The following is a 14,346-nucleotide window of genomic DNA, read 5'->3' on the forward strand; positions in this document are numbered from 1 at the left end:
TCTAATTGCTGTCAGGCTGCAGCCGTAAGGAGATATTCATATATTCATATAAGATTACCTCATCCCCAATGATCACCTCCTTCTAATGGCCTCTGTATGTCTCAATATACTGTGTGGCTTAAAGTAATCCGGGAGAATTTCAGGGTTTAGGGATTAGGGAGAGGAAGTGTTCAAATGTGACATGGCCTTGTTTCCCTACTTGGTTTCCTTATTTGATCAATGTGGCACTGCAACTGTTGATTATATTCAGTCATCCACAAGTGTTATGTAATCTCAGAGTGGAGTGCCGTATTATTTTAGTCATTAAGGCTTGCAGGGTGGTGACTGACGATGGCTGAATTACTGCGATAGGAGACATCTTGTGTCTGAACAGGCTCAAGTGTCCTTGGGTCGGGGCTGGGCGGCGCGTTAGAAACAGAACATGCATTTCAGATATGTGTTTGAAAGCAGAAATAATTGGTTGGCAGTGTAGAAAGAAAGAATTTAATTGGTATCAAAATACCAGTTTTATATTTTTTTACTTTCAGAATATTAAGAATATATTTACCATCAATCTCCCACACTTTGCCTTTCACGCTTAATGTGGTTATTTCATTTGGTAAAGTCTATAATATATAATATATCGACATGAGATGAATCCAATCCACATTTAAAAACACTTTGTTTTGATGTTACATGTAAAATGTTTCATTTCCCAGGTTTTAAGTGTTGCTCTTGTCCATAAAAAGAGAAGTTAAATTAAAAATACGTTACTTTTACTCTAAATCATCCCTAATGTTAGAGTCTGATAAAAAAAAATGTATGATAAATTGAAAAAAATGTTTTTGTTGCTCTATAAACCAGTGCACCGTTCTATAGTTTTTATAGCACCTTCATCCAGTATCATCCCTCATCAAGGACAGTGTGAGGCTCAGTGAAGGTTTGTATAAAGAGAAGTCATCTTCGACCCTTATTTCATCTAATTTAGCTTAAAACAAATGCATTAACTTTAGCTATTGTTTACAGCAGACAACAGTCCCTCCTGAAAACTTCCAATTGTAATCACTGAAACAAATTTGCCCAATGCAATCTCATTCATCCCCTGCAATATCTCTGCAAGAATGGAAAAACTGGCACAGTGCTTGTGCATATTTTTACCAAAAACCATGTCGTCCTGATGAAAAAACTCAACCCCTGACCTCAGAAAACACATGTACATGCAAATATGTTAATATTCTAGGAATCGGCTTCTCAGTATTGAGTGTTAAGTTGATGTCCCATGTCTGTCCTCATCTTAAGCATAGAGGCACTATTACCTTCCATGACCACGACGGATGCCACATTAATCCTTGCGGATCTGAGTCGGCGCCTCCTTTCCAGCACCCTGGCATAAGCTTTCCCGGGGAGGCCGAGCAGTGCGACACCCGAAGGCTCTGGACAAGATTCTCTAATTAATTTACGACTGATTTCGTAACTATAAATGATGAAATCCTTCAATGGTAAATGATGAAATGCATTTTTTGCCTTTATTTCATGTTTATCTTTGCTACACTCAGTGTGCTGTATGTCCATGAAACAAACCCCACACGGGGGCTTACCAAGGTCAAGCAGTGACCTCAGTAAAAGCCTAAATCCTCAAGTTCCCCGTGTGAGAGACGCCTGTCCTTCCTCCAAATTGATTGAAGTGAAATGGAACTGAGCCCAGCGCTGGCAGAAATATAATCATGAAATCAATTCTATTTATGGAGAGCATTTGACAGCTTTATGACAAAGTTCTCTGAAGAGTGAAGAATGGATAATATCGTGTCAAGACGATAAAGAAAACAAACAGACAAACAACATCCTTGTACCAGCTGACAACGTTTCCAGCAAGCTCTTCAATTTCTAATCTTCAACACTCACTTGAATAACCGCCATCAATCACTTAATTTGATCTTTGCCTGATGCCACTTACGCACCAATACTGAGCTGAATGTATTACCGACACTTCGGCACTCACACGGGGACGGTGAGCTTCCTGCAGTTACCTTCAGTAGCGTAAACTGCAGGCTGATGGGAATGTCCTTAACTTTGCAGGTATTTGGTCATAAAATATTGGAAGATAAGCGGATCGCCTAAGCTATTGCAGTTCACTCTCAGGGGAACAAGTATGTCTGTTCCATATTTTGTGGCAATTCATCTCATATTTGTCTAGTCGTGCCAGATCTCCATACTTTGGAGAAAGTTCTGGCTCAAACCATCGTCCTTCTGGGAAAAAGGGGAAAAAAACACTCACACAGTCGTCTTGGGCAGCGTCACGTGAGGTGACCTCTTTACTCTAACACTAATGCATCTTTATGGGGAGCTCGACTTGTAGTATCCGCTGTACACGACCTGCAGTAAGTGCCTGTTGTTGGGGTAAAACTGGTATCTCTTCCTGTTCATAATGGATTTCCTCTTGAATTATTGCTGAAAGTCAGTAAAAGAAACAGTTTTAGTTTGGAGAAAATCTTGTTTTAAATGGTTCTGCTGCCTAAACTTGACATTCAGCAGAGAGTTTATTCGTCCTACCGAACATTTCAGCTGCACGAAAAAAGTAAAAAAAAATCAGAATGAACCTAGAAATGCACGGTACAGTTCCAATAGTGGTTTGAACGTGTTTTACTACGAGTGGATCATTTTCTGTCTCAGCTTATTGAAGCTGTCACAATTCTTCCTTTACTCTGACAGTCATGACAAAGCTCGCCACATCCTCGGTGTTTGGCTGCTGTCTTATATCTAAGATGGAGCTCGCTTTTTGTTTTTTGTTTTCGTACGCGTGCACGGTTTGCAGGAGAGGAAAATGAAAAGCTAAAGTTTGATGATTTAAGAAATAAAAAAATATTTAATGTTATAACACTGACGACACAGAAAACATGAAAAGTACATCTGAATGAGCTCAGACAGAATGAGCACACGAGGAGGAACAATTCAACGTTGCCGAGATGAAACCGGTTCTTCCTCTGGATGATGATGAGGATGACCACTTTAGCACTTTGTTGGAGGCCATTATAAAACGTATCTTTAGCGTGGTGCAGTTAGCCACTGTTAAATTTAGGGGGAGAAAAAGAAGTAATTATAACAGACAGATGTTTCTGAAATGAGACGTAGGTAGGAGCTGCTGTCTCTGTGTCTGATGTAATCACTGCGCTATTTGCTTTTCCAAACCACTGCTTATGTAGTCAGACAGGATGTGATTAAAAGTCCTGTTCAGAGTCTTACATTGATTTGATATGGTGGACATGTCCCACAGCGGCCTGCTGATGTGGAATAATAAAATAACATAATAATTTGTGACATAAATTAAAAGCAGAAACAGGCACGCAAACAGCTAATGACACTGGGATCAAATGTATGTGACAGCTAGATTTCTGGGTGGGGAGGGTTGGGGTTGGGGTGGGGGGTGGGGTGGGGGGGCAGGAATAAAAACAAAACACTCTAATCAACATTCAGCTGTGCTGTCAATGAATAATGCACTGATAATCTGGGAACAGACACTGTTGGGCATGACAAACACTCTGCACCTGCGGGTGACAATTTCTCCTGATGACAGCAGCGAGGATTCAACATATTACAGCTGTATGGGGGGAGAGGAGAGCATCAAACTAAAGCCAGGGGTGTGAATCAGGGGCCGAGGGTGAGCGATACGACGATTGTGTAGCATGAGATCATACAACTGATGGACTGTCAGAGAGTTTGCCATACTGTTAATACAGAGGTACCCCTTTAATATTTCAGGGGGTGTTTGGGAAGCGTTGGATTTAAATGTGTTTTTGCATCAAAGTGATGAAGTTTTAAAGTATGTTTTTTTCAGGATTGAAATATTATGGAATATTTTACTGGAATATTAACAAAACAACAAGGTCGATTATTACATTATACTCTCCTTTACATACAGCAGTATACAAGTGTGAATGGATCATTTACTCGTGACGTCACAATTCACAAATTCACATTTTCTGTGTTACTAAGCAAAACCATCCGTAGGATTTCCACAATTGTCATTATATATTGAAGTGAATGGGTGTATAATGGAGACAGGACACACCCATCTACGAGGAGATGCCACAGTTTGACAATCAATAAGGGAAAATCCTAAACTCAGCTCTAACCAAAACTATTTGTGAACCAGTTTTCTAGTTCTGGAAACCCCTAAAAGGACAAGCATGAACCTGGATTAAGAGTGAAGATGCTGATGATTTCAGAAGGTCTTATAACATAGTTTGACATACAAAAACTGAAGTGGTACGGTCCAAAACCCCATCAGTGTCATAGAAATCAGCATGTATTGACTGAATAATCTGTTCTGCTGTGACAGTTTACACTACGCCACTCTTGTATTTTACTCCCCTGACGCTCGCAGCACCCGTCCAACTCGCGTTTTCTCCCTCGTCTTCTTCCACTAACTTGTTCCCAGCCCGGACCACTCCAGCTCTCTTGTCAGACGCCTTAAGTGTTACTATGTATGGAGAATCAGCCCAAGTGACATGGTCACCTGTCACATCTCTCCCTCTCTTTCCTCCTCTCCCCGTGGTGCACCTGTGACTGTTGCCGTGGAGACGGTAACCCGTTGACTCGTGGGGTTTCTGGTGATGGGGTCAAAATCATCTGCACCTGCAGCTGAGAAGCTGTCTGTCAAGTCAACACCTGCCATCGGGGGCTCTGGATGGACTCAGACCCCACCAGACCTCCACAGAAATTAGTTTAAAGTTGTTTGAGGATTTTCTGGACATTTTCTTTTTCTTTTTCTTTCGTCTTGAACGATGCCTCGGAGAACTGCAGACACGCACTGCCTTTGAAGAATGTGCCTCATGTTATGATATAAAACATCTCCACAAAGGCTGGAGTGCAAGGAGCAAAAATAAATGGTGATATTGATCACACAGATGAACAGCAGAGGAGATTATTGACTGGAAGAGGCATATTCAGAGAGGCAGCCAGCCAATGGTTTACCTTTTTTTTTTTATATATCTGGGCAAGCTGATTGTTACACACACACAATCCCACTTAAAATGAGATCAAGTCAGAGGTTGCGGTGAGACGGCGCTACAGGCACAACATCATACTGGCTATCTGACATGATTTCAAAGTGTAACCGTAACTTTCGGGTAAGAAAGTTCAAGAAAACCTCATTCAAAATCAACAACGCTAATAACTAAAGAGCCTTACTCAGTAGTTTGTCGTGTGATGCGCTTCATATGTTTAGATAAGGAAGGGTTTTATTTTTAATGACCTGATATTGTTGATTATATAACATTTCAGTTTTTTAATGAACGCCATTTCCCATGCAGCAACAGCCGGACAGAGAGCAGCGAACACTGTAAACGTTTTCAGAGATTACGACTAAAAAAATAGGGAAAAAAATGACTTCTGAAGAGAGATTTGGTGAGTTTTTGGATACGGACGATGACTCTGTTCTCATAAAGTAATCGTTTAAATTCACACAGAAAAAGTAACAGTAACAGAGTAACAGAAGCTAGTGGAACAGGGGCTGGTCCGGACGTGGGGGTCAGGACTTCAGCTCTCTAGTTGTGTCAGGAACAGTGCTAAGAGTCTTATGACAGTTGTTGGGCTGTTTGCTTACGTTGCCGGGGCGACCCCGCTGTTAATCTGATCAAATCTGATAAAACGCTCTTTCAGCTCTGTTGTTGGGTCTCCACAAACCCCTGAGAAAAATATCTGGCTCTCATGTTGACCAGCTAGTCGCTAACGTCGCCTGTCTGCTGTTCGGTGCAGGACGTGTGGCACACTGCGCGTTTATCAGAGCTTTTTACTGAGAACAGCCGCACTGATGAGAGCTGTGACACCGAAACAACGAGCTGAAAGACGCTGAAAAGGTCTGCGGAGTCAGGTGTGGACCCCTTTCATGTACAAGTAGTCATTTCATCTATATTGACTATAGCCGCCTTAAAGAGCAACTTAACTTTACTGACTCACCAAATCACATTTTGTCTTTAAGATTTGAAACCAACTTTTCAGGCGCTTAAAACTGGAACACCTCTGAGGTACATAAGCATTTTTAAGGCAGAAGAAATGTGCGTCTCAGCCTTTTCCTTCCTTTATCTTATCACTTCTCCAGCAGTGTTTCTCCTCCCGTGTCCCCATCTCTCCTTCTCCCCCCCGACTCTTTCTTCCTCAGTCTCTTTATCCAGCGGTCCTCCTCCCTCCTTATCCCCACCACACACTCTGACCCCCGCTGCCCTCTCACTCTTTATCTGTCTCTCTCTCACTCTTAACTCTCTCTCTCTCCGTGTACTGACCTGGCCCAGGGCTGATCTGGTTGTCATAGAGGTGGATGTCATCTCCGCAGGCGATCGGCGAGTCCTGTCCCTCCTCTCGGCCCTCGCTGCCCTCCTCCTGCTCCACCTCCCGCTGCTCTGGGGACACAACAGCACAGGGTCACCTCCTGGACCTCACCGGCTACCAGGCAGGGCAGCAAACTCACTTTTATTATTATCATCTCCAGCCAAAGTAGTTCAGGAAGTCCAGAAATTCAACAGGTACTTACGGTGCATTATTTCACAGGTCAGCTCGACAGAAATCTTCACGTATGAGAGCAGAAACCATTGAATTTTAATCATTTAGTTGTTTCAGCTCTACATGTTTAATAACAGCCCGATCATTGGATCATTTGGCTGTGATCGTGCCTTGTATGATTGCATGTGACCATTTTTAGAGAGATCTTAATGTGATCAAATGTTAAATTATTTTGGGGTGGACAATGTCTAAAAGATGTAGGAGTTAGTCAAACAATAACCAAATATGTATCACGCTATGTTTTGAATGTGACAGAAAACGAAATGTCCTTCCGTGTGTTATTATCTACCGGTGGATTTTATAAGACGTGTTATTTTATTCTATTTTTTTAGGGTATCTTTGTTGATCCTGTCAAAATAAATTCTATATATATATATAGGACCTCTACGTCTAAAACCCTAAACAATGGCACAAACTGTCAATTGAAATGACGCCGGTTGTTTTGATTTGAAGGCAAGTACTTCATGAATCAGCATGCAGACATGTTGTTAGCAGGTTTTTTGTGGTGTGTAATGGGCAGAATATTGTGTGCCAGAAAGCATCACAGGATCCAGCCTGGAGCCTGTACGTATGACTCATCCCATTCTCTCTTCCTGACACAGCAGCCCCTTAAATCCAATCCTACAGTAACTAGTGGGCTCCCAAATATCACCCAGCGATCGGCTTGATGCGACGAGAACAATATCTCATACTCGTGCTCTTTATCTGCTGACCTTATCCGTGAGGGGCCCCCAATTTCAGTTCATTCAGTTTGTCTTGCATCAGGATCATCCCTCAGCACTTGACATTATTTGAACCTCGCCGTGTCGTCGCCTTGCCTGCATCCCTCTGTGCCTCAGACTCACCAGCTGGGCTCTGACTTTCAAATCACCTTGGGAGAGAACAGCGGCTGCAGAGCACGAGGAGCACGTCGGCGGTTTTACTCCAACATGCAATGGTATCAATTTTAGAAAAAGTTTTTAAAAGGTTTATTACTTATTACTATTTTTGTAGTCTGGAGATATTCTAATCTGTCTGCTTTATACTTAACACGTATGTTTATGTATTCAAATATATACGATTTTCTATTAAGAATTAGGGTCGATGGTAATAAAAATAACAATCTGCATCCTTAACACATTCAGTCGTTCGAATAATAAATCAATCAATTCTGCAGCATTCGAATTCAGACGAGCTGCGCATGAAGCCAAGCTGGCCCTCAGTAACTGTGACCAGTCAATGCAAGCATGCAACATGTAGAAGGAACGAGGGACGTTTGATATGAAAACACTGAATGATTGATGTGTTTCCTTCAAATGGTGCGCAGCGTTCTGCAGCAACCTTTCAGATGTGATTGGAGCTGTGAGATGCAGGAACACCAAGGTGTCGCAGACAGCCACACTAGAGAGACATTTGCATCATTAAGATGCTTTAAACTTGGATGCTTTGTGTTCTGAGAATTGCCCGAAGAAGATACACAACACTGTAATGTGATCTAAGGCTGCAACACACCTTTGTTTTCATAGCTCTTATGACATAAACATTAGTGTACTTTATTTTAATCAAACCCTCTCGAGCCACTGAGGTGAACGTTACGTTGGTCTTTCACTGTGTGGATGTTTTAAAGCTGAGACGAGCCACCTTGCCTGAACTAAAGACCACCTCCACAAATAAAAATAAAGAAATGATATACACATTCACAAAGGCAGACATTTCTTCAGGGAACAGAGCTGAGGTATTATTTCACATGGCAAATTCCATGTATTGAGTGTGGCTGTTGTTTAGGCTGTTATTTACTAAACAGATCACAAGATAAGATGAGTCAGGATCTGACTCATCTTATCCTTCTGCTAAAAATATTCCTTGGGGAATCCCTGAATTAAGTCCTACAATCCACAAATTCCCCTTTAAAAACCAGCTGTAGAGTCGCTTCAACATGCGACACGAGGAAGCAATGAAGTCTATCAGGACGACACAAGCACAATCCCCTCGACGCGTCGCAAACCACGTTACTAAAAAACCTCCTTCAACGATCGAGGAGATCACACAGGCGAGTGCGTATCACACAATTATGTTTAATGTTTAATTCCCATTCTGCAAACACTGCACGTTTGTGGTTGTTGTTGTTACAGTTTCTTCTGTTCTGTATTCTAAGACAAAAAGAACAAAAATGTGCAGCCGTGATCAGATTCAGTCACTCACAGCTGCTTGCCAAGCGCACTGAATGAGCACATTAATGGTTGATATATATCGCAGTGACACATCAACTATTAACACACGAATGACGAGCACAATGGCACAGAAGGAGGCACCGGTACAACGGGATCACTTCTACACTGCACCACGTTCAACAAATATTATTTGTCACGTCACTCCGCTCAGCCTTCGGTCGACAAGTGCATTGTTCTTCCAGACCAGCCTTCACTAATGAACCTCCGAGATGACAATGTCGGATAATGCTTACTTGCCAACAATAATGTAATTGCATTTATATCCCGATAAAAGGTTCCCTAATAAAGACGGTTATGTTCGGCTGCAGCGGGGGGCCTTCTGTGAATCTGCTGAGTGAATCGGTGTGTTGCAGGAGGGGAATAATTGGCTGGGGGAGACAGGGAGATCCAATGCAACCATATTCTGTCCTGACTGCTTGTGCTGCACATACTAATTGGGTGCCTCTCCTTGGCTTGAAGGTAATGAAACTGCCGTTATCATAACAGCCGGAGCAAAGTTCATTATTTATATCCAAACGCAGTGGAGTGTGAGAGCTGGGAGAGTTTTCAGTGTGTGTGCCGAAGCTCTAATCTTTAATTCACATCTTCCACTATGGATATACTGTACAACGCACATTATTGGCGGCATTCAAAACAACAGAAATCCCTCGTCTGCCTCTTTTCCCGTCATGATAAGAGGATCACGCCGTTTTGTTCGCACTGTATCTCCAACTCATGGATCCCTTATTATTGGCTGCTGTGTTGGCTAACATTGAACATTTAGTGCACTCATGCGTCCCGGTGGTGGCTCAGACTCACCCATTTCTTGAAAGAAGTATCCATTCTTGGACATCCCAGAGGGGGGCGCCTCTGCAGGAGAGAGCAAAAGACAGTAGTCACTGAGGTGAAACTGGGCAGCAGTAACAGGCCCCCCCGCAGGGAGCAGTTTTCATTTTGAAATGAGATACCCATTATTTGTTATTATTTTAACACAGTAACTGTTGATATGAGAGATGTTACAAATACAAATATGAGAAATTATCAGACTTTTGTTAGTCATTTAGTGACTGATGTTCAAATATAAAAGCATCTCATGGATCCAGGAAGTAACTCACGAAAAATATTAATCATTCATCTGCCCCCTACTGGCCATCAGGAAACATGACAATGTCTACTGCTAACCCATGCAAGGGCTTTCATGACTGTGACGCTTTACAGTACAATGCAGTACTGATTTAACTGTCTTTCACATTAAACTTCCAAAACCGCTTCAACAAGAAAAGCATTTTGCATGTTTAAGGTTTGGTTAGATTCAACGACTTGGTGAAAGATTGTGTTAAAATAAATGTTAACTGTCTGTAGAAGCAAAGCCCTCTCGCGTCAAAGTCTGCCATTTTGTTGGCCCATCCATCCGCCCCGACCTCCTCCCGCTGCGAACGGCGTGACTTTATAACGTCCCAGTATTTCCTCCCTTTCTCCCGACAGCTGAGAGGAATAATTTCTCAGCACCAAATGATTGTGTTAATGTCTAAACCTATACTCTCTGTCAGACTTGGGAAGTAAAACCTTTCCTCCTGATGGGGCCATAGCTGTCAGAGACACTGTTGAGTGTGAGCGAGCACAAACTGGGAGACCCTGCAGTTCAACCAGAAGGCGAAAATTCCCTTTAGGGGCAGCGTTGTCAGAAAAATGTAAGGGCTTCATTCCTAACATGTTCATTAGGTAGAAGAAATGTTAACAGGCAATGATAATATGCAATACGCACTCTTTTCATCAGCAAAGGTCTTGACTTTGTTAATGCATTCAGTGATAATCCATAGTGAGTGTTGCTTCCAGGCGAGCAATCGTTTTGCGATGGTGGGGTGCAGCATTTTTTAAAATGGTGGATATCTCATTTTGGAATTAAAGTTAATCTGGTGAAGAGCTCCACTACAAATACACAGAGAGGGAATTTAGAGTACAACATTTCAGAGCGTTTGTCACGCGGCCCTGTGGATGCGTGCAGCATGCGGATGGCACAGAAAGACGAGGCAGATATGGAGAGGGGGGTACTTTGAAGGTTATTGAGACATTGTGGGCTCATGCTGAAGGAGGGAGGAGGGGGGGGGCGCTACCAGACTTCAGTGAGGCTTTTCTTGAGCATTAAGCCAATATGTTTACGTATTCATCATATAACCAAAGATCCACAGCATGTCTCGCGGGTATCTCCCTGACTTGACTGCTAAAATCACAGCCATCCCAGACAAAAGGACACAGGCTGGGGGGGGAACGGCACACGCACACACCTGTACAAGCACATACACCAACGCTGAAGAAGAGGTGCGTCCCTCCTCCTGAAAGGATTCTTTGATGTGACAAAGCCCAGCATACAAATACAGTATACAATTTTAATTAGACAAAGTATTCCTTCACTCTCGGGGTTGGACGTGGAGAGAAAATAAAACTCAAGAGTAAAACAACCGGGGATTCATTTATTCCCACAACAATTAGCTTGTTTAATCTACATAGGTAATGATCTAGCTGCTTGGTTCTGTAATAGATATTTGCATCTTTTTCTGTTAAGTCTCTCTCTCTGGCACTTTGGCTCTTGCTGCCCTGGTTGTCTGCAAACCAAATCTTCCCTGCGGAATCCAGAACATTTTAAAATAATCGTTTGACATTTTGGGAAATGTGCTTATTTGCTTTCTTGCCGAGAATGAGCTGACAGGAACGACACACTCTCATGTCTGAAGGGTAAATTTGAAGATACTGCCAGGATAGCAGGTTAGCTTAGCTTAGCACAAAGATTGGAAACAGGGGGAAACAACTAGCCTGACTCTGACTAATTAACACACAATCTCATTAGTTTAATCAGTGCAAAAATCTAACAGTAAAAATGAAATGTTGGGGTTTTAAGGGGGGTTGTGTCCCTAACAATTTCTTGGCGGGAAGCAGTGGTGACAAGACATTCACTGCTAGCAGCCAAGAAGCAGTCTCCCCATAAACCCCTATTTACACTTTTGCACTGATTAAACAGACGAGATATAAATTGTTTATTTGTGAATTTAGGGATCGATTTTTTCTATCTGTTCCCAGTCTTTATGCTAAGCTAAGCTAACCATCTCCTGGCTCCAGCTTCATATTTATGGATAGATACTGTATGTGAGAGGTTATCTTCTGATCTAACTCGCTAACTGGTATCACATGATTTACAAGATTTAGGAGTGTAATGTAAAGATGTGACACCTGCCTCTTTTACTCTTCGTTCAGGACTAAAGGAAAACGAATTCTAATTTACAAATGTTTTATATTATATTTGTCACATCACAGCATCCTTCTCAGAAGAGAGACACACACTTCGTTTCTGTCTTTTTCAAAACTGGAATGAGATGAAATGGAATACATTGATTTATCAGCCCGATGTGGCGACCTTCAAGACCGTCAGTCTGCCTGGTTACTAATGGAAAAAGACTTTTAAATGTCAAAGACCTTTTCTGTGTGAGCTTCTCACAAGTAACCGCCTAGACACTCTTAATTTTAGCAGGTAATTATTTACTTGACACTTGGTGATACTGCACATATGTCACACTATAAGAGAACAAAGATCTACACTGACTTTATTTCTATAAAATGGGCTGAGTTGCAGTAAAACTACTCCTTACTAAAGCCAAGGGGAAAATACTACCAGGTGAGCAGACTGTGTCTTTTTCGTCTTCACGAGGAATTCTAACAATGACTGATTGGGAATGACGATCTTTCAGATTTATGCAAAGAAAGTTAGTCAAACAAAACTCCCCAGTGTTTTTTTTATTTCCTCCCGATTTGGCTTCCTGAAATATTCAAATAAAAAACACAAATCAGCTGCCGTGTTAACACAAACACGTCGGGTTTCCCTTCACCTTCCGACACAACATCACGCAATCTGCTTACCTTGAGCTACACCACTCAGCTCGACTATAGGCATAATGTTTTTTGATATAATATTTAATCATCTTTTGCGTACCCTGGGTTATTTTACCTCACCTCCAACATCTGTTATTTCTACTCTCTGATTAGTCATTTTTATACGTGCAGCTAAATAAACCAAGAAGTCACTCAAAGTTCAGCAGCCTGAGGTGCACACGAGTTCTTGCATCATAGTGTGTGCGTTCTATTATGGTTGTTGTTATGATTCAGACATGCACCTTTTCACATAAACGTGATGTAAATTTTATTTGGTTGGGCCAAGTAACATTTCCATAACCCTTCACAAAAGTCTGAACTGAATTCTGTCACATTAACATAAAGGCTGCAGCAGCTCGAGGTGAAAACATCACATCATGTTCTGCCGTTAATCTATTACCTGGTTATCATCTCTAATGCATCCGTTTATTTTACAGTAAGTTGTTGAGGCGATTTTCTCTAACGTCCGCACAGAAAGGTGGGTTCAAACCAAGAACCCTCTTGCTGAGAGGCAACAGTGCTAACCTGCGCCACCCTATCACTCCTAATAATAATCAGATCTGTGTTTTAAAAATCTAATTCATGCCATCTGTATGGATGAAATTACGAATATCCTATGCAGCAAAACACTACAGAGCATGTGAGTAAATGAGTCACAACTGAAAGTCTCTTTGGGCATTGTAAAATAGGCCACAGAATTCTCTTTCTAATAAGTAATAAAGTCTATGAAAACACTTAGTGGTAGATCCACGATTCCCTGACGAAGCCTGTGAGAGAACAGTGAGCGTCGCTTCCTCTCCCACACCGAGTGTCACACAAGCATCGAGGCTAGGGCTGCAACTAACGACCAGTTTTATCATCCATGAATCTGCCACTTAAATTCTCAATTTGTCGATTAAACATCAGAAAACAATGACAAATGCAAAAACACAATTTCCAAGAGGTGACGTCTAATGTCTAATTTTGTCAAAAATAATCACAATACTGTAAAGACATCACATGAGGAGCTGCAGCTATCAAATGTTTGGCAATTTTGACTTAAACGATAAACTGATTATCAAAATAGTTGCAGATTAATTCATTGTCAATCATCTGATCGATTAATTGACTACTGTAAAGATGCTGTCATGTCTGAATAAAGCCATAAAGAACATTTACGTTGTAATGTTACGTACTCCATATTAGAAAATGAGTTTTATACTTATTAGCATTATTATTTAGCAGTAGCAGTTGTAGTAAAACCTGGAACAAAACACCACGGTGTGAAATGGTGGGCAAAAGAATAGTTACATAAAAATCAATGAAACTATGTTCAAAGAAATTATTTTTAGTACACACGGAGAGATGAAAATCACTGAACAAAAGCAACTCCTTCTATATCCTCGAGGGGTTCTTCTATTGGACTGCTCATTTATTTATGTGGCACATCATGCCAGCTTCCCGTGGACGCTGTGCTCCTCTGAACTGCGTCGTAGACTGAGTGCTGTGATCAGGAGCAGCATCACAGATTCATGCGCTCTGCTTGTATTGAGTCGTTTGGCACTGACAGATGCAGGAAGAGATTTAGAAGGATTGGAGGGGAATGCATGTTCTCCGTGTACTGGCTTTACCAGATCAATGAAAACACAACGGCCACTCTGCTCTGTTGTGAGACACCTAGCTTTGCTTCATGAGCAAATTAAGAGCTTTGTTCCAATGAAAT

The 14,346-nt window shown here is 41.7% G+C and overlaps 1 protein-coding gene across 1 annotated transcript in view; it reads right to left on the bottom strand.

The window, feature by feature from the left end:
- The window catches only part of slc4a11 (solute carrier family 4 member 11), a 70,300-nt gene that overhangs the window by 39,645 nt on the left and 16,309 nt on the right, over positions 1 to 14,346 (bottom strand). Inside the window, exons 2-3 of the mRNA XM_070920026.1 lie at positions 9,543 to 9,593; positions 6,258 to 6,374 (exon numbers count right to left, since the gene is read on the bottom strand). Coding sequence (XP_070776127.1) covers positions 6,258 to 6,374; positions 9,543 to 9,593 — 168 coding nt within the window. The remainder of the gene's footprint in view (positions 1 to 6,257; positions 6,375 to 9,542; positions 9,594 to 14,346) is intronic.

This window comes from Enoplosus armatus, chromosome 15 (assembly GCF_043641665.1).
Source record: "Enoplosus armatus isolate fEnoArm2 chromosome 15, fEnoArm2.hap1, whole genome shotgun sequence".
In the NCBI taxonomy this organism is placed as follows: Eukaryota; Metazoa; Chordata; class Actinopteri; order Centrarchiformes; family Enoplosidae; genus Enoplosus; species Enoplosus armatus.